We start from the raw sequence: 26639 nt of genomic DNA, 5'->3' as shown, positions 1-26639 counted from the left end.
TTGCTTTGGGTAAACAAAAATGATAAATCATATTTATCTTTGCATTTTCTTGGAATTAGTGGGATGTAATGAAAAACTACTGAACTCACCATTATTTACCTTAAAGCCAGCAAAATCTGCTATTCTAAACAATTGTCTCCTGAAGTTCATTTGTGTGCATGTATTCTGAATTTTTATTGTTTTGCAATGTGTGAGATTAGCTGCTTCCTTCTTCAGTGCGAAGAATCCAGTTACTCCTCATCACAAAAGAATTAAAATGTCATAAGACTTAACTTTTTAACTCAGCGCAAACCAGTTCATTTTTGCTTGGAATTACACGAGGAGACACTGAAACTAATAACAAGTGGCACTTTCTGTCTTGAAACCAGGAAGACGGTGTCTAAAAATAGGCTCTTACAGTATGAGGACCCAAAAAAGGCCTCAGTTCAAGATTGCAAGAGAAAACTGGGCAGTGCAGCAACATAAAAACAGTAGTTTTAATCACCTGTACTTTGAGTTAAAAAGTAATAATAACTGAAAAAAATGATACATTTTCCATCATAGTAAATCCACTGTTTGTGTATTTGTGTTGTTGTAATACCTGTAGGGCCATGACTGTCTTTGCCAGCATGGTTACCCATGATCCAGCAGGGGTGCGTATCTGGACAGGCTATCCCAGTGTCCTTCACTGTGTCCTCCGATTTCTGAGGCCCACTGCTGTCTGGACAAGAGAGAATAAATATAAATATTTCATGAGTATGACTCACTGCTGAACTTTTGACCAGCATAACAAAAGGAATGCAGCATGTCAAGGAAAGAGCCTTTGCTCAGAAAATCTTCAGTGCAAAATCTCCTTACCTTCGAAGGAGGTGGGAGCCTAAACACTGATATGGCAATGGGGTCATAAAAAACACCAAACTACAGCACAGAAATCACAGTGTCAGTTGTGTCACCTGCCTCGAGTCTTCATTGGCCTGATTTCTATCAGACCTCCTCAAGAATTAAGAGCTGTCACACAGATGTAACAGACACTTGGCATGAAGTAACATGGAAACGTGGTGTCTTAAAAGAGAACCACGTGTGTGCGTTAATATGACAACATCCTTTCTAACAACGTGGACACACCTTCCCCCGCAGTGCTGTGGGGTTATATCATTTGTAACACATGGCCGACTCTCTATCAACGTCCAACCAAACTCCGTTAAATAATTTAGTGATTTAACGTTGCCATGGTTATCAATGAAATACCTATACATTAAACGAAATAAATAAGCTTGGTTAGACACTGGTGGTATTCCCAGACAAATTTGGCATGCACACAATTTCCTATGATGCACTGCATTTCACAATAATGTAATTGTTACGAGTGAGTCACACAGGTGACTTGCAGCCGCCGCAGACTACTTTAGGGGAGGACTGGGCAACCAGGAGAACTAAGTCTACAACCTAAACTGTTACTAAACCAATGCACAGCTTGGTGAATAATATGCCGTATTAAAGAGGGCCTCCAATTAATTTGTGAAACGTTTTAAAAATGTGCATTGCTTTGTATGTCTCTTTTCAATGAACTCCGCAACATTAAACTGCCAGTTTGGTGAATGAAGTTTGGCGTGACGATTTTTTCTCCCCCCAGAAATAACTATTCGCGTCCTGGGCGAATTATCTTATTTTTTTAAATTAAACTATTACGGCTGTGACAAACGTTGCATCTAATTGCACTCACTGCGCACGCCGTTACCCTCCAGGTTCATTCATCTTACCTGCTCAGGCTGCCAGCTGGACGCCTTCCAGTCTGGTCCCACAGCTGTCCGGTGGGTTTCGTCTCCGGGTGTCTCGACCTCCTTGGCAGGGGTTTTCTGCGTCCCGTCTCCTAAATTCACCGGCGTACACGGTCCGAGTTACTGACAATCATTTTTCTCCGATATCCCACATTCACCACAGGGCTATAGAGACGCAGCCACCATCTACAACTTGAGTCCAATTCCCAATAAAATCCAACTCTGCTTCTCCTTTAAATCCACTGCGACAAAAAGCGAAGAACGAGGCAGAAACAAACTGGTTGCGCAGCAGCTGCACGTTGGATCAACAACATTAATGTTGTTAATGGCATTATTTGGAGCAATGTCGGCAAATGTTTTCCCAAACTAACCATTTAAAAGGCCAAATAGTCCCTGGTATGGTGAATAAACTGCAGAGAAAAGTAAGCAATGGAAAAGCAGCGCGAGGAAAGCACCAGCTGGAGGGTAATTATCTTTTGTTAAATGCAGGTGTGGTTGGCAGCCAGGTAACAGGCCATAGCTTCACACGGTCTGGAGGTGTGTTATGTCACATAGCATCTGTCGTAGCTCACAACACGTGAAACGAAAACAGCCGCGGGCAAGAAGGTATTTGTATTATTAGCTTTGACAGGTGTCACTGACTGAAGGGCATCATAGGAAGGCTCACAGATAGGATCCACTCACAAACAGAACCAAGATTGTTCAAGTGTGAAGAAAATGGAATTAGAAAATTTCACAACGCAAATCCAAATCCAGCCACAAAACTAAAGGAACAGTTACAATTTGGTTTAATCAAACTCCAAACCAATCAAATAACCCAAGAAAATCACAAGAGCTCGCCTGTGGTGCTCAGTTTGTGCCAAAGTTGAGTGCGTTTAAATTCACAATTCAAAGGAATTCATCCACAGTATGGATAAGATTGACAAGACAGAGGTCAGCAGTGGTGGGAAAAGGTATTCAATTCATTTAGTAGAAAGTAAAAGTAGAAATACCACACTATAAAACTACACCATTACAAGTAAGAGTCCTTCATTCAAAATTTTACCAAAGTAAGAGTATGGTGTATTTGGTCGAGGTGGTACTCATTTTGATTTTAAGGCAAAACATTTTCTAAACTGATAATATTTTTAGTGTTAAAATCTTGACATGAAAATTCAATCTTCATATGTCTGACAGATAATTTTGTGGAGAAAAAATATAAAGTAGCAAAGAGTGGAAATACTCAAGCAAGTCCATGTACCACAAAGTTGTACTTAAGTACACAACTTGAGTAAATGTACTCACAGACAGCGGCAGAGAGAGACCAGATTGTTGTGTGTTATCTTTATAGTGTCATGTGTAGTTACAGTGTAAATGACTGTGCAGGTAACTGTTTCAGAACCATGGACAGAGCACGGTGGAAAAGATATCTGGCGCCCCCTGATGTCCAGATTCAGTACTGCCAGGAATAATGAAAAAATAATATTTGGATTTATTCTAAAGTCTGTCAACATTTCAGGTTCTTAATAAAACAAAGAGGAATTTTGTAAAACGTATTTTATTAATTCTTGTCCAAATTGATATCAAACATTTGGATTATTGTATGAATCAATGTGTAATATTTAGTGAGTTAACTTTGAAGTAACTTTAAAGTTTGAAGGCTGAATGAAGTTATTTATTGACTGAGGAGGACAAAGGGAAGGAGGAAGTTGGCTCTGAGTTCTGGGCTGATGTGTTACTCCTCTAGGAGGTGGGTAAAAGACAAACAGAGAGGTACAATAGATTTGATAACGTAGGTGACTGATTGTGATGGTGCAGTTCAGGTGTGACATACCTCCTGAATGTCAGTTATAACACTTGCTAAGGAAATATGTGCTGAGTATGTACTTTTGCCAGTATACTGCTGACCCCAACCCCCCAGAGGAGCTGCCCAGTAACACAGCAGCGTACCTGCATTGGCCTGTCATGGAGCTCTGCGGGAGTAAAGTGCCTTACCTGAGGGCATTTCAACAGCAGTGCATGAAGAACAGGATAGGACACTTCTGTTTGTCATTCACAAGCCCTAAATATAAAGTTATTCCAGTAAGATTTTCATAGGTTTTATGTTTTAATCATCTGGCTGCACAAGTAAAGTCAGTATCTTCTTTAAAGACTGATATTTATCTAATAGTTTTCTCTTAACTGATACTAAGTTGTTGTAATTGTTTAAATTATATATATATTTTTAAGTTAAGCTCACATATGTAACTCTAATGTGAGCCAATACAAGTACAGAAATATATTTACGAAATTTAATTTATCAAACATCTTTCACAAACTAGACAAAACACTTGTTTTCCTTTTCACTGTAAAATCCACTTAAATTCAACCGCACACAGCTGCCCTGACTATATGTATTTTCAATTTAAATTATGATATCACAATTATGTACATGTAGTGTAATTTAGAATCCAAATTTCTAAAAAGCATGGATAAAAAGTAATTATTTAACTTCATATACTTTTTATGGTTAAAGTTTGTATTTAGAAGTTATTTGTTACGTTATGTGTATTATATCAACACAAGCATGTTAGTGAAGACGCAGACTTTGTAAAAATGGCGTCTGATATAGGCTGCCCATATAAGCGCAGCTGTTCTATCAGTGACCATAACAACATTAGTGCATTATAAGTCATCTCCAAAAGAATGAAGTCTGCCGCTGCGCCAGGACTTGCGTTGGACAAGCTAACACATACAAGCCGCCTTCATCATGGGAAACTACGACCGCGCTGCTGCAGATGTTTCCAACGGACAAAGCAATGAACGTTTTCACGGATGCCAGGGGACATGATCGCCTTTCATTTGTTTATCGCCCGTTTACTATCGAAGAAGAAGTGACCTTCTCCGAGGCGGAAGATGTCAGCGCTGAAAAAGGTAGGAAGGAGGACGCACCAGTGTCGTTGTTTTGTGCATGCACCGAGCCTGCGGCGCTGCCTGTTATTGTTGTTATTGGATATTATCGCAAGTGCACCTACATGAGGTCTGATGGAGGCTTGAATTTTAACCAGCTGAAGCCAGCGTGTCGCACCTGGCCATGCAGACCGAGAGTGTGAATTTCAGAAACTGCCAGAAGTTCTGCGCAGCATGAATGAGTCACCCGCTGACTGATTATTCACTTGTCGGGGTGTTTCCTGCACCGATCAATCAAATGCACTGAATGATGCATGGTGTGTGGGTGAGGTGTTGTCAGTACATGTGTTTGGACGCGGAGGGAGGTGTGTGTGTGTGTGTGTGTGTGTGGATGGCGCGGTATTTTTTCCCATGGTGAAAGCCATTGTGAATGGAGGGGACCCGCAGCTTCTTCCCTCAAGTTTCTTGTCTCTAAATGCCCACATGTTCCCATTGTGCTGCGTGCTCCCCTCCATTCAGCGAGTGTGTGTGTGTGTTTGTGCCTGGTGTGACTCAGCTGTATTGTACTATATCTGTCATCCATCTTTTCATCTGTCACAGGTGTTACCATGGCTACTACAGACTCACTGCTGTCTTTTCTTTGAGAAGGACCCAGGTAAGAGGTGGGAGGGGTGGATTAGTCAAACTTAAGGAGGGGATGTCATTACATGCTGTATTAATGGCTTTATAGTAGCAGGGATCTGGAGGAACGACAGTGTCGTGGTGGCTGCTTCCTTGCCACGTTGGCCTGGGGTCTATGTCTGCAGCTGGTGTTTATTATAATCACAATATAAACTTCACTCAGAGACCCATGAAGACTAGGTTTGGTGATATATTCCGAGGGCCCTTAGCCTGCAAGCCATATCTAAGTTTTAACTTGTGTAATTAAAGCCAGCTTTTTTATGAAGTAAATCATTGTACTCATAAGTTTAGAACGCAGGGAAAATGTTGGCTGAAGGTTTATTTGAAGATTTATATCACAATATCAAAGGAGGTGACTCTTATGCAAATAAGTAGGTACAATGGTATTTCACACTTCGTGTTTTATTCTGTGTTAAAAGCTATCAAAGTAATTTGATGCATTTTGCACACTTCTCTACATATTAGTGACATGTTTTTCCATATACATACAATACAAATGTGTGCTTGATTTGCTCTCAGCTGTAGTTTCGTTTGAGTCAATCCACTGCACAAAATATAAATGAATGCATGGCAGGAAAAATACCCCAACAAATGCACTGTTTACCCCTGTGAGAGTAATGTTTGCTAAAAACTGCAGTGCCTAGATGTTTTAGAAAAACTGAACCTATTTTTAAAAGAAAGAAAGAAACAAACAACCAACAGAACTATATAGTTATGACCCATTTTAAGGATTTGCGCCTTTCACAAAAAGAAATGGGGGCAGAGAATTACTGACAGGGTAGTAAACTATTGATAGACGGACTATTACATTGTTTTAGTCTTTTCATTGGATTCTTTGACAACAAGAAATGTATATAATAATATGTAGAATAATTCTGGCTTTATCCCTTCAATGTGTTTCAAACAGTAGCTTAAACCTGCATTCATTGATGTTTTTGTCCACTTGGTGGCAGCGCAGCAAGCTGCAAACACAATGCTGACGTACCGCCACCTTATAAAGCCGATATGGCGAACATGTTAGCATACATTTGTTTCTTTACACATTCAGCAGACACAGAGCAACAGTAGGATTCATTTGGACCACCTAATGAACTAAGTCCAGTATCTCCACCATTTGGTTCCTTATAACTTTCCTACAGTTCCTACTCCTAATAGCTTTCCTCCAACTCTAAGTCGCGGGCCATGAAACCAAAACAACAAGCTGAAAGACACTAAAACCTTCGTTAGACCCACTATTCTCAGAGTTCTATGAGTTTACTATGAGCAACAACTTTCACATTACATGCAGTCATTTGATCCATTTGTAATATATATATATATATACTGATAAGTCCACCTTTAAACCAAAACGCAATTCAGCTGGTCATTGGATTAGCCCAGGTGTTACCACCGTCCCCTTTTAGTGACAAGGATTGATTTTTGATTTCCATTTTTCTTTTGCTGAGTATGTTACATGTGACACAACTGACAAAAGACCTGTTCAGAAAGTTCCCAAGTACCTGCCAAGAACACAATGCTTACATAACAAAGACCTTTAAAAAGAACAAGCAGGTAAAGGCAGCAAATCAGCCACAAATAGTGTGGTGGAGGTATTAGCTGTTGTGATGTGTGGAGAATTTGAGCATAGCCCATAAAGGAGATAGTTGTTAATTAGATAAACTCTGCACGACTCTTCCTCGCAGCAGAGGTCAGAGCATGGAGAACCATCCAAGGAAAAGGCACTGCAGGGGTCCGCTGCATTTCTCTTGGCATTTTTTGGCCATCGTACATGATCAAATGCTGGCTCGCATCAGCACAAACCTCAAATAGTACGACCAGCCCCATGTTGCTTTTGAAACCAAGGGCAAGAAGAAATCATGAAAGAGTAACCTGAAATTTTAATTCAGGTTTAATTCACCTCTTTTTTTTCTCTAAATACCACAGAGTGAAACACAACCAACCCCTCTAATGATTTCCATTACACGAGAACAGAATTTCGAGCATTTGTTTTGTTGGTCTATAATTCAACAAACGTTTTGAGGTCAGGTTTGCCTATTTTTACACCTGTGCTTTACCTTTTCGTTCTGCTCATTAATATCTCGGGCAGATTTTGCACATTTAGCACAGCAATAATCGTTAGTTTATGTCTGCAGTGTTGCAGCGTTGTTCTAAATCATAACACCCTCCTTAGAGAAAAACCGTAGGATGTCAAGTTTGACAACAGTGATCATATATGTGTTAATCACATTCTGAAAATGTCTTTTAATTATTACAAATGGGCTGACAGTGGAGTTTCAGCCCAACCACGCACCAGAGATTATCTGTGAGTTAATCATGTGTAGGGTCCTACTGTGATTTTACAGGCTTTGTCAGCACAAAGGCTCCTGATGAAGTGATTGTGGCTACGGGAACATCTTCACTTGTTAGATGCACATTACCTAAAGCATTGTTATGCTGTCTTTTTTTTTTTTGTTATCAACCATCTGCAGAACTTGCTCTTACCCTACTCATCATTTTCTCAAGGTTGAAGCACAATGTTAATGACTGTGGTGACCAAATCGTTTTAAGGAATATAAAGCAATCAGCAGATGCACTGATGCTGTTTATGACTTTATGTGCACGAGCTTGGGCTTTAAATGAGCACGCTGAGCTTTTGAAATGTGTTTCTATGGCTTTGAATGTGGAATGGTGTTCTAGCAACAAATGTGCAAATCTTTGATATCCCTAGCTCAGTGTTATACCACTAGGTGGGACTGTTTACTTTGATATCATACCCAACTGCTGGGATCACATACTGTACCTACTGGTGTATTTCAAATACTGGCCATTTCACAATCCAGTACAGACTGTGTGTGCTGTGTCGCCTTAGAAAAATGGATTCACTTAGTTGGGTTGCTCATGCTGCTCAACAGTTTGTGTAAGCAGTGGTGCAAGAGTGAATTTCTTAGGACAAGGACTGTATTGTGTCTCTCTGCTGTTGGAAAGTCCTCAATAAAATTCATCTTTCCATATGGAATCTTTTAGTCATCATATGCAAACTATCTTAACAGTCACACAAAAGTATTATTCGCACTATAGAATGAAATATCTTCCCATTTTAATTCTTTACATTAAGCTCTAAATGACAGTGTTGTGTTAGCATGCCAACTCCTGGAGAAGAAAAGAGGTGATAGAAATAGAAGCAGAACAAGAGTAAAGATTGGTGTTGCTCTCCACTGCTGGAGACAAGACTATTGGCAAGTGAAGGGATGAAGTTTGGTGCTGAGCTCTCAAGGTTCCTTCTGGACTGATACAGCTGTTAATACTAATGTTGGCTATGTAGCGATAGCAAGAACCTACACATAGCACTTTTAAGTTGTACATCTTCTGGTTTGACAGACTATGGAAAACATTTGAGAGTTTCAAGAAAACAATGTTTGTACATCAGAGAATTCTCGGTCCTCATATTCTTTGACTGCGGCATCGTCATTGCACTTAATGACAACCACAACTGAAGAATTTAAAGTATTACGGATGCATCATGACTGCTGGGGGACTGTGGGTTGAAAACCTTTGTCTCTTTCTAAACGTTCACCTGCACAGAAGAAGTGTAGAAAACTGGAGAAATAAATTACTCATCAGACAACTTTACTTTTTCTACTTGACAAGGCATCTGGGTTTTAGAGACAAAAGGTTTTACATCTTTTGTATTTTGGCCTTTTTTTTTCTGTGTCCTTTTCTATCTGCATCAGCTGTTGCCGATCTGTCTTTTTCATCAAGAGAAGGAGCACTCATATTTCTCCTGAACAGCACCTCTCCTCCTTCAGAATACCAATAGGTCTTACGTTAGGCCTCAAATCAATATGATCCTTTCCAAATCTGTATTTATTCCTCTCTCAGGTTGTCTTTCAGCCGTGCTGTGCTGTAGGACAGAGAAGAGGCTGATGAAGGAGGGTGGACGTGAGGAGAATGTGAGGGCGGTCGGGTTCGGAGATCAAGTGTTCACTAGTTGGTGGAATTTATGGTTCCAGTTTGGATGAGAGGTTGTCTCAGGACTTAGAAAGGCAGGGAATGTGATCAAGACTCGTGCTGCAGTTTTCTTAGGTCTGTTGCGGTGTCTTCACCTGAAGCGAAACTCCTTGGCATGCTCCTGTTGTTCAGCTTTGTTTAACTTTCTCTGTGGACTGTACGCCACTTAAGCACCTGCACATGGTCTGAGAAACGTGTCTGATCTCGGTGACGTCAGCAGGGTCCCGACAAGACCAGGAAACGACTCCCTCCCTTTCGGTCAGAGGAGTGATGTCATCGTAGGGAGAGCGTGATGTTGGCTGAGGCTTTATTGAGCTTGACGTTTTATTACCAAGAGCACCAGACGTATGACCACATGCAACAGTCAATGTGAGGACACGGAGAAGGAAAACTGAGAGCCAAATAACATGGCAACACCTTTGTGACTCGTTATAAACCCCCTGAGAGGGAAAAGGAGTGTGAAGCAAAGGCATAAAGACAGAGAAATGCAGATAGAAACCCAGAGGGGAAGAGGGACAGCATGAGTGTGCATGCTGATGGGGATAGAAGCGCTTGGAGCCACAGAGCTGCAGAATCCTGAATCCAGCAGATGGAGACTCCGTGTCCTTGTTTTGCGGTGATCTGTGGGAGCAACATGCAGCTCGCGCCGCTGCCTCGTACTGCTGCAGTGGAGGAGTAAATGCGGAGCCCAACACTGCTCCAGGTGATCCACAGCAGCCCAGCCCGGCAGACTGCTCCCTCCTCAGCCTTCCCTCTCCTCCTCCTCCTCCTCCTCCTCCTCCTTCTCCTCCTCCACCTCCACCTCCTCCACCTCCTCCTCCACCTCCTCTTCCTCCTCTGTCAGTGCTCCATTCTTCTGAGGGCTTTCAAAAAAATAACAAGAAAGGAACAGAAAAACAGAGGAGAAATCCTGCTTTCCCCCCTCCGTTCTCAGATGTGAAACACCTCTGCCTGACTGTCCGCCGCTTCCCTGTCATCGTGTGAAGACGCGCCGCGTATGTGCTCCAATGTCTCCAGAACATAGACTCGCTGCAAGGTAAGAAGATTCATTCAGAAAAATGCTTCTAATCTTTGCAGTTTTTTTTTTTGTTTTTCCTCAAGACATATTCAGTGAGCCTTGCGCGTGTATGTGTGTGTGTATGTGTATGTGTATGTGTGTTTTTGTGTGTGTGTGTGTGTGTGTGTGTGTGAATTTAACAGGTAGATGAGAAGTTGCCACAGCAGATTAGGTAACTGGTATTCCTCGCAATGATTTGAATTCAAAAAAGCTCTGTGAGGTCGATCTTTGTCAGATACGCCAAATACATCTGTCTTCAGTTATGGAGGAAAAACATCTCTTCTCGTCTTCTCCCCCTCAATCACAGCGATCTGTGCAGGTGTGTGTGTGTGTGTGTTCATATGCATATGTGTGTAACAGAATCCAGCAGGGTGGGAGGGATTGCTCCTCAGCAAGGCTTCTCGATGGGCAAGAAGGGGATTTTCATCTTGACAGCGTGGCCCAACAGCTTTCCATCGATCTTATGGGCACGAACGTCGGCAGAATTTCGGGTTTTAAAATAACTGACAGACTGTCTTCTTTAGTGGCACCAGTAGTTCATCATTATGTAATCATTCTTATCGATTCAGCTTGGCTGTTAGAGAGGGGAAAAAAAACTGCTGTGTGTCTTCATGCCTTATTTGTCACAGATGGAAGGAATTCAAGACAAAGAGGGGAAAGAAAGAGGGAGATAAGGATAAGGACAGCAAATAGATGGGGAGGGGGTTGTAGGAGAACTTACTCCATCACTCTCTGATTTGGGAAACCTAGTGGCCAACAGCTGAGTGGTGCAATCCCTCTCAAATCCTTCAATCTGTCAGTCACATGTTGGCTCTGACGCCGCAACGCCTGAGCCTGTAAGTGACCTAATGACGGTTCATCACTTTCACCTTCTACACACACCCTCCCTAATGCCACAATAAGAGATGGAGTGTAGCTGGTGCTGCAGCGATATCCAAATCCTGCATTCTGCCGTTGGTCAGGGCTTGATGGCTTTTCTGTGTGTGTTGAAACATTTGACAGTGTCTTGAAGCTGCACTTGACTGACCAGAAAAACAGAGATATTTTAGTTATGACTTGGAAAAACGAAACAAAAAAAAGTGAAGGAAAAAACCCACCAGCACCATTTAGCTAAAAAATCTGTGCGCATTTACGCTCATTCATGCTTGCATACAGATCAGACAGCGTTCCAGGCTCTTTTATAACTGTACTGTGATACGCAGCAGAGGACTGACAGATACTCTTTATCACTGGCAGCATTAATCCTCATGTCTTGACACATGCAGCCGCACACACATAAACTGTACATACAGCATTTGTCCTTGCAACAAGCACCATCTCCTAACATACAGTGCACAGAGTGAGCTAAAGGCACGCCTATATGCATACGCACAGGCACACTCAGGCAGCTGTGTGGACTGTATCAGGCTGCTTTCATGTTTAGCAAGGTGTCTGGCTGAGGTGGTCGTTTGTCATGTGTGGCACTGGGATGCAGAGGAGGATCTCAGAGGAGCTGAGTTGCAGCTCCTCACAGCTCCCAGTTGGCTTTTCACTGCTCTGATTCTCAAGCAGATACACTAGCATCCTGAAACGCCTCATTTGGCCGGTTCCCTGTAAAAAGCTCAAAGCTCCCAACAAGAATAAGAACGTAAAGCTCCACCAGCAGCCCCTAGAGGCTGCAGAGCTTTTTACACACAACAGTAGGGAAATGTTGGACGGAATGGACGACATACTGACTGACAGATTTTGCTAGAGACTAAAGGCTAGTTATTACAACCCGCTGTCCGACCAATCAAGTTATAGCTGCTCCAAATGGCAACACTCGAAGACGAGGTGAAAAGCTGGCCATCACAGAGAGGAGAGAGAGGCGAAATCGTTTAAATACGGAGATATCTGTGCACAATTTTCAGACGGTCTCTCCTTGAAAACATTCATAGTGCTGCGCTTGGCTGCACACACGAAAAGTGACAGAAATAACTGTGTCAAGAACGAAAAAAGAGAGCCACTAATCTGATGTCGGAAAGGCGCAAGGAAGGAAGTTGCTGAAGCTGTTTGACCAGTTCTGATGGAATACAGTGGCTCATTTACTGCTATGGTGGTTAAAGGACTGGTTTGACATTTTGGGAAATGCTCTTATTCACTTTCTTGCTGAGAGTTAGATGGACACCACTGCGCGCAGAGCCTCCAGTAACAAATCTACCGCACAGACATGAGAGACATGAGACATGACAGTGGCTTCAAAATGAAGGGGGGGTCATGGTCATGGGGGTCAACAAAATCAGTTGAGGACCACGAATATCCAAACCAAATTTGGAAATCTGGCCAGTAGTCATTGAGATCTGGAACAAATAGTCAGACAGGCAGACAGACGGTTTGACCAACATTCAAAGTGATCGTCAGGGTCTAATACTGTATTTTACTGCTGACATATGACAGTGGATTAGACGGCGGTTCGATTTCAGATTGATGAAACATTTTCTGCATGCTCCACGTATCCCGTTAAGGGAGTGGGCGAATCAGTCATCAGACACAGAGTTGTTTGCACACATGTTCCTTCCTTCACTGTAAATTTGCAGCTCTGGAAACTTACTCTATGTAGTTAAGGGCTAAGGCTGCAACTAATGACTGTTTTCACTTTTCACTGTCAAGTAATTGCCAAATTATTTCCTCAATTCATAGCTAATCATTTGGTCAATACAATGTGAGCATACTGGTAAATGTTTACAACAGCCAAAAGCATCATGTTGAAATTTCTTGTTGTGTGTTTTGTGCCCCAAGGGATCATTAAAGTTACAGCCTGGCTCTTAATGTTTCCTGGGCACCTGATTTTTAGTCCTGTGTTTGAACGGAAAGAAGCTGGATGGAAACAACCTGAATCCTAGTTCCCAGTTTTAATCCCTCTGAGTGGTGCTGAGTACAATACCATGTTAGGTAGCGAGAGAAGCTGTGTGGGTGTACGAGTGAGTAGAAGAGTGAATATGAGTTGAATATAGAGAGCATTCAGGAGTGAGCTGGATATTGGCAGCAGGGAGCATGACTGATACAATTTATTGTTTTGCCCTGAGAACATGTGGAAACGCGTTCTCTCTCGGACACTTTTGACCCAAGTAGATAACTGTGAATTAGACAGGAGATGTAGTTGAACGTTCTGGAGGATATGAGACTCAGAAATGGTTTGCGTAAACATGTATATTGAAAGCAAAAAAAGGTGGAGGGGGTGTACATAAAAAAACCCCAGATGGTACAGGGACAAGGGGAGGACAAAAAACAAAAGTAAAAGGAGAGAGAAACAAATTTTCTAGGTGTTTTATTTTGTATGATGTGACTTTTCTGTCTGTGTATAGCCATTTTTTTTCTCATACTGTAAGGGAGTGCTGTTGAGTGTCGTCAGCAGATCTGTGACTCAACCTTGAATTTCTCTCTGCACTGTTAATTTCACGGCAAATACGAGCTCTCGCTCATTGTCACCAAATATCAGTTTCAAACAATCTCAGCTAAAGGCTTCTCTGCACTACACCGCATCTTAGCACATGACCCACAGAGAGTGAGCCACTTTGGCCCACTCTCAAGCGTTTAGCTCTGTGGGATTTTGAAGCAGCATCAACAGAAAATCCTTAAGAATTCAGTGAGTTTATTTGAATTGAATCCCCTGCTTCTGGGGGATTGTGTTTTTTTTTTTTTTTTTTGTAATCAGTGCATCATCAGCATTTTGGGTCTGACTCAAGAATGATTTCCGCTTTCCCTGTCCACTGTCCGATAGTGTTCAAAATACAGAAGGTAAAATGGTAAATGTGAGGTGCCTGCAGGAAAATCGATGACCAGCAAGGACATGACTGCATTAGCCTGTGTGAAAATCATGCTATCTGCATTGATCAGCCTAGGGAGAGAATCTCTCGTCCCAAGTCCAATAAGCTAGTTGGACTATATTGACCACTTTGAGCTTGAGGAAACCCCTCATCCAGGTGTGTGTGTGTGTGTGTGTGTGTGGGGTTTTTTTTTTCTGTAAAAGAGCTGTTGCAATTAATAATGGAATCAACCGCCTGGTGTGCGGTGTGGTTTGGCTTCCCTAATGAGGACTGGATTCATCCTCAGTCTCTGACAGTACGCTGAGCAGGATATGCTGCTCTCCAGCCTGTTTCCATGGAGATACTCAGGAGCTGTAGCGTTACCCCCCCCCCCCCTCCCCTTCTGCTGTACATTCCTCCAAACAGTGTTGCTTCATAAGAGGGATCTGGGCCAGGGTGTGCGTGTGTGTGTGTGGGATATAATGGTGTGTTAACAGGCACACAAACACGTATGGTGCCATTGACGGATATGCTTATGCTATTGTGGTAGTATTAAGCTCTACGGCAGTGAATGTGCAAGTGTGTGTGTGTGTATGTGTGCAGCTCAGTATTTCCAACAGTGTGACTGTACAGTGTGTTAGTGTGTGTGTTGTACTCTCTCTCCCGGTGTGTCAGGCTAGTAGTGGCTGCTAATCTTGAAGCTCAGCTGTAGCGAATGTGCCAGTGTGTGTGTGTTCATGTATGCCATTGTGTGCTATGAAGGCTGAACTGTCAGCCGTGCATGATACTCTGAGTGGTCATTGACAGTGTGTGTGTGTGTGTGTGCGTGTGCATGCTGCGTACGTGAGATGGTGAGTCAGAGTGACAGAAAGCGTGAGAGAAAAGAGTGAGGCGAAAAGAGGTGGAAGAGAGAGACACAGAAACAGAAGGTGAAAAGACATGATGATCTAATGAATGCATAAAACAATTCACTGTAAAACCATGAACAATGTAATCCCATTGAAACAAAATCCTGCATTCTACGAGCCACGTGTGTGCAGCTTTATGTGCGTAGTTAGTGTATACGTATCCCCCTTGAGCTGTAAAGCCAGAAACAGAGTCCTGTGGTTCTTGCTTACATGGTGATAGAGGTGACAAGTGATTCCTGGCCAGACAAAGAGGCCACCACGGGGACGGAGCGTGTCGAAAATAGCTGTGAAAAGGATCTTTCTGTCTTGGCAGAATGATGCAGTGCAGACCTGAACAGAGAGTCCCTGCTGTATGGAGGCCAGGGCAATCCCTGTAGCAACAGGATTTCTAATCCTGAAGCTCTGCCCTGTCAATATGCAGCCTGCCTCTGTTTGAAGAGTAGATCCGCCCTTTGATTCATCGAACGTATCAGGTAGTTTTTGGGTGTTACTGCCTGGTTTTGGAGCATGGTAATTAAGCCGGGCCCTGTGTAAGCCTTTCAAATTAACCTTTTCCTTTTTGGAAACCTTTTAAAAACTGCATTCATCTATTTTTTTGGCCACTTGGGGTCAGTAGAAAAAGAAGAAAGACACCACAAGACTTGTCATCACCTTATTAAACTGGTATGACAAATATTAGTAGGGTTGCAACTAACAGCTAACTAAATACTTTTGTTACCAAATAATTTTTCTCAAAAATAGTGAATAATGTCCATCAGAAAGCCTCAAATATTCAGCTTCACGGAAGCTGGAACCAGTGAGCTTTGCTTAAAAATACTGATCAAATCCAAATGGCCGCTGGTGACTTTTCTACCAGTCAACTAATTGATAAATCAATACAGCTCTACATGATGGCAAGCAGCTGCTTATTTACACATCTAGCAGACATGGTGCAACATTAATTTTCATTTGAAGGTGAGTTTCTGGTTAAGTCTAATAATTAATCTCTTTTTAAACGACCGGTCAAAAGTTTTAGAACACCCCCATTTTCCAGTTTTAATTGAAATTCAATTAATTCAAGTCCAATGAATAACCTTAAATGGTACAAAGGTAATTGGTAAACTGCCTGAGGTAAAAACAAAAAAAAAATCCCAAAAACTTAGGTAACTAAAATCTGGTAAATGATGTCAGTTTCATAGAAAACAGGCCTTTTTCAGGGATTAGATATTAACTTACAGTTTTCCGGCATTATTAGGACAATATATACAGGAGGTAACAAAGGAAGACAGACTGGTTGGTTGGGGCTTCAGCAAGATGATGACCCAAAACATTAGAAGAAAAGAACTAAAGCGGTGGCTTCACATGATGGAAAACCAGCAGTCTCCAGAATCCTGGACTAACTTTACAGTGTACAGTGGGCTCTTTAAAGTTTTTTCACTGACAGCAGCTGCCCACTGCAGCTGAGAACAAAACTGAACCAAAGCAGTAACACTGCGAGCAAGACAGCTAAACAATGACCTGAAACTTGCTATGAAGCGCCGTAAAGCCGAGTGAGAGCTGCTGAATGAGGTGATAATTATCTGGAGGTTCATCAGCATGAGCACAGTGTGTCATGTTGTTTTCACATTTTCATTTATTACATTGTCATCATTGCCTCTTTAATAAATAAATTAAATGTCAAACTTAAATACTCAGAAAATTTGATAGAGCGTGGCTGGTGGCTAGTTAAAGACTGTTTTATGTGAGTGGGTATCTGCTGGGGGAATTTGGACTTATGACCGCACTTTCCAAAAGCCTTCCTATGGCTACGAAACATAAATATCCCTCAACAAATGAAAAAAAGCAGATACTAGATGAAAACAGAAAATGGATACATAAAGGAAATACGTCCTTAATTTGGTCTTTGATTTTACATTTGAAATTCATACCATAGGAAAAAAGAGATAAGAATCAGCTTTATCGACCTATGTAGTTTTAATCGGTATGCCATCATGCGTGAAATTGATTTGAGTGTGTGTGTCCTTCCTAACAACATCTATAGTGAACATCTCCATAGCTGATAATAGGATATGCTGTGCTCAGGGTTGGCCTGTGGAGAAGCAGGGTGGTAGCCGTCATCACAGTCTATCGCGCTCTGGGGAGCGCTTATAGGATCAGTGGAAATCGGTGCTGGAGAGAAGCTGTGTGTGTGTGTGCGTGCGTGCGTGTGTGTGTGTGGATCGGCAGGTTAACATTAACACATGGGCTTGATCCTTCGCCAATGCCATGGTACCTGCCGTGCGTTAATGGCCAGAGTGTTCTGACTCACGCAGGGTGGCGATGCCTGCCAGGTGGTACATGTCCACACTGGGAATTCAGAGTGCTAATACTAATGTGCTAAACCAGCGTCCAGTCAGGCAAGGGGGGGGGGGGTTTAGCCTGACCACCACAGACAGGATAAAACACCGGCAGGGCATGGGCAGGGTGCAACACTTAGCTGGTTTCCTCAGCTGGAAGCTCACACACTCTCTCTTGTGCTCCATGTATGTATTATGAATGTGAACATGTGAGCACACAAGCACAGCTACAGACACTTGTCCTCAGAAAATCATTTTTGTAGGTGTTGAAACAAAACACCTGTGAAATGCAGGTGTTTGAAAAGAAGAAACAACAACTGTTTTGAAACTTGCTTTCATCCAAATAGCTGTATTTTTCAAACTTTACCACTAAAGTGATAAAGCGGAGCTTGAAAGGTTGCTGTCCCGCATTGACAGTGGGAACACATTTTTTTCTTGCCTTGCATAAACACTGTGTCCCAGCTTCTTTTATATTAGATTTCAAACAAAATCTGACTTTCCGCTCTTCAACCATTCTTTCAACTTTCATTTCACTTTGGCAAATCCCCTAACTAGCCTCTAATCAGAAGGCTCTGCCCACTTGGAAAAAGCCAACGTAAGAGGTTTTAACTTGACTCTTGCAGGCTGCTGGCATGCAGCACCCTCAGCTTGGCCTGAACAGCAAACCCTTGGCTCATCAGCACAGCTCAAGCATGGAAGTGCAATATTAATAATGTTGGATATTTCACTCAATAGGGATCCATCAAGCCTCTCATGGACAGTCTGGGGTTCATTCCTGAGTCCATTAACGGTTTGGTTAATTTTCAAATCTCGGCTATAAACATGTTAATAATCATTTTAAGGGAGAACTATTTCGACATGGCTGAGATTGTTTTTACTGCTGCTCTGTAGAGGTTTGAACTTTTCAGCAATAGAAACGTGGTGTTGTAAACACTACATTAATTGTCTGGATTAGATTGATCTGTTTGTCACCACAGAAACACAAGAGGCTTAAAGATCTTGGCCTATGCTCTGATATGTCATGGCACACAGAGGTGGGAACACTGACAACACAGTCTGGCACCCCACTGGTGGTGACAGTTTAATTCAAAACTAATTATGGAGAATTTTGGAGCTTGTCTTCGTGTCTTCAGAGGAGTCTGCATGAGGAGAAAAGTGCTGACATGCACCTTTCACTGGTTAGGATAACGCTGCAGAAAGATCTTTATCATTGACTGGATTTTTAAAAACAAATTAGAGTGGCAAAGTCAGCCATCACAGATCATCAGCAAGATGGCATGCTTTTCTTTTACCTTTGCCATAACAAGAATCAATGTGAAAAGTTAAGTTGCTTTAGTAAAATAAGACAGAGACTTTTCCTCTGAGGAAAGAAAATTACCACCAGAGGGCAACTCTACCATTTTTCTTGATAAATCTTACATAAATTCTCACATAAGGAGGAAACAGTATAGATTTAGTCATAGAGACTATATGTCTGCCTACAGAGCTTTTAGATTGACTACTTAAGAGACCGGGCATGTGTTCGCTGTGTCATGCTGTGCACTGAGAAGAAGGAGAGACAGGTAAAAGCACGCACCTCATCTCAAAGCCATTACTCTGTCAGCCCATTAAAACCAGAAATCAAAGCTCTCTGCTCTCTGAATGAAGACACTATAGGTGTTCTGGTGCAGAATACCAATATCCCATGATCCCATTCAGGACTCTATAGTGTATCATGTTGAGTCGGGAAGTGCCACACATAGCCAGTCAGTATGAAAGCATCCGGTTTATTACCACTAAGAACTAGGTAATGTTTTCTGTCCCTTTTGTCTGTCCTTTAGTTAGAAGGACATCTCTAAAACTACTCCATTTGACTGAAAGTTTGGCCATGGACAGAGGAGAAGTGAGTTATTTTTGGTGAGGACATTGCCACCATGTGGCCATTTATACACTGGGACATAATATTCTGATAGCTGATACACACAAACTTTTTTTTAGAGCCACAGGCCTCATGTTACCTTACAGTACATTAAAAATATTTGAACAGGTACAGAGATTTTTAAATGTAGAAAAAGAGAGCACGGGTATCTAATTCACAGTGCAAGTGAATTTAGACAAAACATGAATGTATCATGGCTACCATTAGCCAGTTAAGGTTGTACAGTATGTCAGGTGGATACACACATTCATGTCAGATAGTCTTACTGCCTACTGGTTTTGTGGTCTACATCCCAGGCTGTTTCCAACGTAGAATTTATTTGTAAAGGGGAAATGAAAAATACATGAGCAGGTGATTCCTAATAAAATTTTATCTGTTTCTGTCATATGAGCTGCTGTTGAATTTTGTTTGAATGAAAAAAAGAAAAAGGCAAACAGCCCAGTGAAATTACACTGCATTGCTTTTACTGAGAATCCCATCACTCCATAGTTTGAGTCTCGTACTTGCTAAAATCATTTGGATGAATGTCTTAATGCCCTGTAGTGTTCTGATTTGCCTCTGTACTCGTTATACATTCAGGCTGTTATCCCTGCACAAAACCCTTCACAACAGCAGTGCTACCACCCAAGGCACTCTGAAACCAGGACAAAAGCTTGATATTGTGACTGCAGATGGGTATAATAAGAAATATTGCTGTGCGAAATACCCAGTTTGTGCTTGTGTAATCTCCCTCAGCTGCATCTTTATTAAAATATTCTGTCACTGCAGCATGCTCTTGGTGTCTTAAGAAGAGACAGCTTCTGTTGAATGTCAGACTGCTTTGACAAATCGCACTCGAGAGCGAGAGCCACACTGCTTGTGTGCAGCAAAACACAGCTGATGGAAACACCCCAGCAGGACATCAAAATGGTTGCAATCAAAGAACAAAGTGAAAGAAAACAAAAGAGGTGTAGCCACTAAAAACTTGAAAAATTAGAAAAATCTCATTGTCTGTATCTGAAGGAAGGAGTTTACAGATTAAACTCAAATCATCAGCTAATTTAATATAACATATACAACACTTGACAGACAAGAAAAAAAAAAGAAGGCAAAAAAACACAACCAGGGAATTTAAATGACCTGAATGATAAAGCGTCTCGTTCAGTTACGAGTCTCTATCTGCAAATCTGTAGAGAGACTTAGTCATAAGGTGTTTGAAATACTGAGATGTAGCCAGTAGCCATGCCTCGCTAAAAATAAAACAGGTAACAGCCTCTGTTAAGGATCCTGACTATAACCGGCTGTGCACATAACTTTTTTTGGTTTGGGTCTTAAGGGAGCACCTGGAGATGGGGCTTGGTACTTGGTACTTCTCCTCCTTTTTTCTCCCTGGCTGAGCCTGTGATAAGATGTTTCCATCCATAGTCTCTGTTTTGGGCTTTTAGTCTCTGTTGTCATGTTAGACTAGTGGATGTGGATGAGAGGTATTTTGAGGTTTATTTTGACCACGCACCCTGAGCACCAGTTCTGTGGGCCCCTGGGTATAACACCACATCTGCTTAGCACAACTGAATGGCCCTATTCAGTAACCTAAAACCTTCAGAAAACAAAGTAGGAATAACAATTGCAAGTGATGATCAGAACACCCTGCGGCACTTGTTGTCCCATTGACCTGGTGGACACAACAGTTTCATAATTTGCAAGCAGCTGGACAGAGATCAAACAGCAACACTGAGTGAAGTAGTATCAAAGAAGTAAGCTACTACAGTTAAAATACTGCATTAAATTTCGCTCTTCCAGAGGATCATGTAAGTCGGTCTGATATCAAACATTTCCAGATTCAGACTTGAAGCATGAGACACACTTTTACTTCAACATTTAAGCAAAATCACAACCTTTCTCTATCCTTAATTAAAGTAGGAACCACAATATGAACTCTGGTCTCCAAGTGTCAGAGTCCTCTGCTTTGTATGTTTACTCAACTGTATGCTGACACTTGCGTACTGTAGTATATAAATGTAGTGCTTCCTATACCTTGAAGAATTGCTGCCAGGTAAAATAATCCAGGCAGCAATTTTCTAAGATTGCTTTCCAAGGGTTAGGGACATTTTCAGAAGAACAACACAATGTACTGAACAAATAGGCACAGTGCAAAGGTCTTAATGTGTTATTCCAGTCACGAAATGTGAAAACATATTGGCCAAGTGAGGACAACTTCCAACACAGAGCATGAGCCAGAAATCGAATTTTGAAAGCTACAAATCTCAGCACCAGGCCAAATAATCACTGAGTCATTGGTATTTGTCAATAATCCTATTGACCCCCATAGGTATTATATACAGTAAAGTATAGAGTACAGTATAGAGTACAGTAAAATCATGTGACCTATAAGGGAATATGACATGTTTCATTTTCCCGCAATTATGGTAGTTAAGGTGATCGACTCACAGCAGCTCAGAAGCACATTGTTATACCTCATGATTATCATTATCGGTTTCAGAAGTGCCTAAATTAAAACAGCATGGTCAGAGCTCAGTGTGGGCTTAAACAACAGCCACACACATGTGTGTGTGTGTGTGTGCACAGAAATACACGTGTGTGCAGAAACACACGGGCGTCTAAAACGTGAGCACTGACGATCTACAGAGTGTAGACACCTGGTTACATGAAGGGTGGCTGAATAAGACGTCTTGTGTACATGAGAAGGCACTTGTTTTTGGAAACTGATTAAGAAGTGAGTAAATAAAACTAATAGTCATTTGATGACATGAGATGCTGTATTAATTACTAGCCTGTTCAATGCATTAAATGTATTATTCATGCAGAGTGGTTGGGTGGGTGCAAGCAAGTAGGAGGAGAGAGTATGACATCCTGATTTGCCACAGACCAAGTCCCCTTTCGTTATAATCTGATGCTGTTAAATTTTACTACTGTTAAAGTTTTACATTAATATTGTTTATCTTGGGATAAAACAGGTCAGTATTTTTCATCACCAAATTTCTTTGTCACACTCAAATGTGGATATGCTCAATATCAGAAAACCCCCCCCTAAAAAACAGTCATAACACCGTCCCAATTCCTGATTTATAAGAGGCTGGTGTTACTCTGTATTTTTCTTACTGTCAGCTAATTCCATTAAAAGACCAAAACGAACAATGTGTTTGTTTGTGTTTCAGTACTTTCTGCCTTCCTCATTTGTGTGTGGCTCTTAGTCTCAAAGCCCACTGGTTCCTCCAAAAAACAGGTCACAAATTTATAGTTTCATTTGAAAAAGAAAATTAAAAAAAATAAAGCAGTGAGTAATAGTTAATTGCCACATAGCACAAAAATATCTCAACAGGATGTTGATCAGCACCACTGACTCAATGATTACATAATCAGCACAGAGATCTCTGGCCTTCAAAACTCAGTCACTGTGTTTTGACACAAAACACCCCGTGTTTGGCCAGTGACGCTGCAGTTACTACTGGTCCCCTTAGAGGTCATAAAGCATCGGAGAAATACAGTGTCCATCACTACACTGCACTGTACACACACACACACACACTTTCCTCATGCTACAACCCTCTGCCCTGTTCTCCATCCTTCCCTCTCTACATGTAAAGCACTCTTTGCTCTCGCTCACCGCTCACTAAGCTCAGCTAAGTGTTGCTTTGAGATTAATACATGGGAGGCCCACTCTGCCAGATGATGTAATAATCGTGGTGGTTTGCTGTTGCCTAGATACAGGGAGACAGTAGAGAAAACACTCAGCCAGGTCTTGCTGTCTCTGTCACTAAGACCCTCGGGACTGTTTGCGTCAATCACAACAAAAGTGTTTTGGGATAGCTGCTGTTCACTTTAGGTGGCAGTATGGAAATGATTTTAACTTAAACACATTACAACTGCACAAGTATAGAAACCCACTCACTGTCTGCCCTGTTCAAAAATTAGATTTTCTCATTATATCATCTTCTTTAACGCACCCCAGGGTGTCGTTGCCTAAACTTGTTATGCCTCATCTATGAAAATAAAATCAGTGATTTGAGGATGCAAAATCTGCACTAGCAACAGACTCACTGACACTTCAGACACCTCCTCTTCGGTATTCCTCTCGTTCCTCTAGTTCCCTAGTGGAGGGCTGAAGGAGAACTCAAAGGGAACTCCAACAGCCTGCTGAGATGCAAGTCACTATATTTGAATTGGTGTGTGTGTGTGCATGTACTGTATGTGTGCACTAGGGAGGGAGGTGGTAACAAAGCCTCTGCTTCTGAAACAGTGCTGCATTAAGTGCATCTCCATTCTGTTTTTAGCTCAACAGAGCAAAATTCAATCTGCTGGTTGCTATAGCAATAAAGACTTTACAACACTGAAACTTTTTGTGCCTTTAAGACACAAGAAGATGATCTGATAGCCGTGTTTATTAGCAGGAGTCTTGGATTCTGAGGTGGATGGTAACAGAAATGGGTCTTAAAAGTCATCGGTCACAAACCCGAGTACTGAATTGAGCTCTGCATTTACTCACATATAGTTCAACTGAAATCAAGGATGCTTAGGAAGCTGACTTGTGTGGACTTGGGTTAGACAAATATCCCATTTAAATTCCGCCATGATGTTTTTTAGGTGAGAAATTAACTGTCTACATTTGGAATATGAGGTCTATTTGTAAAAATAACAGTACTTGAAAATTTGCTGTGACATTTTTGGACTGGTCAGTCATGTCAATGCTAGACTGACCTCTGCATTCATAATAATCCTGCAGAGAACAGTTGGAAATCCTTGGGAAATTTGGAAACTCTTTGGAAATTTACAGGTGACACTGATGTGGCATAAACTTGTTTTCCTTTTGGTGGACCTGGTCTCTTTTCAAATTGATTTCATGGCAGACTGAATATCCTGGGGTTTTAGGCTTTGGTCTGACAAAACAACACATTTGAAGACATCACTCTAGACAATTAATTGAGAAAATAATTGGAAGACTAATTGATAATGAAAACAATAGGTAGTTGTAGTGCTAGTTTGGGCCTCTGTCCCAAGTTAGAACTACTAAATATTCAAAGTGTGAATGTGGTGTACTCCATACTGTGAAAAGCCTTGACTTTTGAACGCCTTCACCAGCATCTCTGCAGCGAAAAGACTATTTGGTCATGGAAAAATTTCTGTGAAAAGAGCAGCAAACAGCAGAATCCCCACAAGCTTTTTGTGACAAAGGACAGCCATCTTCTCTCCTGGATGAGTAATGATGGGCCATCATTTCACCACCATCTGCTGCTCTGGTGCCAGTGCACTCTGAGAGACTGGCTGTGACCTTGGGGAGAGGCCGGCCTGGCTGGGCCTGTCTGTGACATGGACTCTTGCTGCCAGCTGTCCATTAGTTCTGGAGAAACACTACGTGATGAGTCAGTGATGCCTCTCCTATGCTGCATCTACTGTAGATCTGGCTGCTAGATTGGCTATCATCATGCATTTCTGCTGCTAAAAATGCATGTCAAGTGGATTCTGCCTCATTAGGCAGATTGCGGCACAGAGAACAGGAGATGGAGGAGATAAGCTGTGATGTTGAAAAGGCATGGCTGATGGCTCAGTCCTCTGGGTCTCTGGTAGACTTTTAAAATTTAGCCATTTTCAGTGCGACAGCAGCAAAGTCTGACATTTCTGACACTGTCATGTAAGGAGGAGCTGTGCTGGTTTCCAAACTAAAAGTAGAACCTGTCACACTTCCATTTTTCCTTTTCCTCACACACCAAAGCTGAAACCCTTCATTGCAAAATGCCACCATTGTTAAACAAGCTAAACTGCATTTTAAAATCAGGAAGCTACCCTTCTACTCCCAGCGTGGCTCTTAAAATACCACATAGCATGGCTCTGATTGATTGATTCACATCACATTGTGTTGACATAGGTTGAACTAATTGGCCACACAAGGCATGCATTCTGCCTTGACACACAGTAGAGGTGCAATTAAGTCTTGAATGTTTTTCAAAGATGGACACGTTATAGGGATATTAACTAATCTAGCTACCTCTACCTACTTAGACCAATGGGAATTGCGACACCAGTAGCAGAACATTGCTCCTTGGGCTAGTCTCTCTCTCTCCCTGCTTCCATTCTCTTCAGCTACACTGTCCTGTGCTCGACACAAGCAATAAAGGCAAGTCACATTTGCACAACAGAGGTGAGGAAGGAAGCTAATTACAGCAGAGATTCAACAGAAACGACCACTGAAAAGGTGATACATCATCCTAAATACAGGAATAATGAAACTGCTTTGAGAGTCGCTTTTGCTTGAATTATTAGCCATTGTAGCTGCGTTGCGATGGTGGTCACTTACTCACGGCTGCGTGGTTAAAAATCCAGTGTAGACGGGGCTGATTTTTTTTTTTTTGATTCCCTCTCAAAAGGTAGAAACGGTGTCATGAGACGGCTGAATGTCACCTCGAAAGATGACATCTGTTTCTGATCACGATGAAATTTTGTTTTTGAGCAAAGTCCTGTATGTGTATGGTAGTGTATTCTAGCATTCAGGCCTCTAGTCACATGTACAGTCTGTACATACTTCCCTGAGTGTGTGTTTTGGTTTGTTTACTGCCTGGGGTAAAAGTATCTCATTACACAGTGCCCAAAGGCACATTTTATACGGCAGAAACGGAGAGAGTTCAGGTTTATTTTGGCACTGCCATGAATAGAGACACACACACTGCTGAACTGATACTCCAAGCCCACACAAACAGTTACATGCCATTCCTTTGCAATTCTCATCTCCCTTTTTTCTCCTCACTGTACTGTCCAATAAAACAGAAACACCTTAAAAACAATAGATGGCACCTTAGCAAACAGCTGCATTACATCTATGGTCTTTTGATAGTGTTGTGTGAAATCCCAGTGTCCATTGCTGCTGTCTCAGAGCTTGCACACTGTCTATTTTTCCCTTCTCAAGGGGGGTGGGGTGTGTGTGTGTTGGGGAGGGGGGCTGCTCAGCTGACAGCCGAGGTCATCACACTTGTTTTTATCTGGGCTGCTGCTGTGACAGGCTTGTACTTTCAAAATGCTGAGGATGAGGCCTGTGGTAGAGTGAGACCAAAAAGACACGCACGCCATTCCCTTGTCCTTAGAGGTAGAGGCAATCATATCTGAAACTTCAAATCCAAAGAAGATGCTGTTTGATGCCTTGTTCTTCCGACAAATCCGAATACCAGGACAGAGTGCATGGATTAAAAGTAGCTGGCCGAAGTTAAAGGCAGTTGTAAGAATAAATGAAGATACAAAGTACAGTGAGCTGTGTTTGATCATAACTGTCTGTGTCACCCTTTATGGTGCATTTAGCATTTTCTTATGGTTCATTAATGTGCCAGACAGCTCAGTGAACACCGCAGCAGCATGTGGCTTAATTATCAGGGGGAGCAGCATAATCTGTCAAGATGAGTGA

The 26639-nt window shown here is 41.9% G+C and overlaps 1 protein-coding gene across 1 annotated transcript in view; it reads left to right on the top strand.

The window, feature by feature from the left end:
- The first annotated feature begins 4534 nt into the window (after positions 1–4534).
- Positions 4535–26639, top strand: part of LOC121199566 (disks large-associated protein 2-like) — an 82008-nt gene continuing 59903 nt past the window's right edge. Inside the window, exon 1 of the mRNA XM_041064376.1 lies at positions 4535–4649. Coding sequence (XP_040920310.1) covers positions 4535–4649 — 115 coding nt within the window. The remainder of the gene's footprint in view (positions 4650–26639) is intronic.

The sequence above is a fragment of the Toxotes jaculatrix genome, chromosome 19 (assembly GCF_017976425.1).
Source record: "Toxotes jaculatrix isolate fToxJac2 chromosome 19, fToxJac2.pri, whole genome shotgun sequence".
In the NCBI taxonomy this organism is placed as follows: Eukaryota; Metazoa; Chordata; class Actinopteri; family Toxotidae; genus Toxotes; species Toxotes jaculatrix.
Note: the sequence above shows the minus strand (reverse complement) of the source record. Positions and strands in the feature narration are given on the sequence as shown.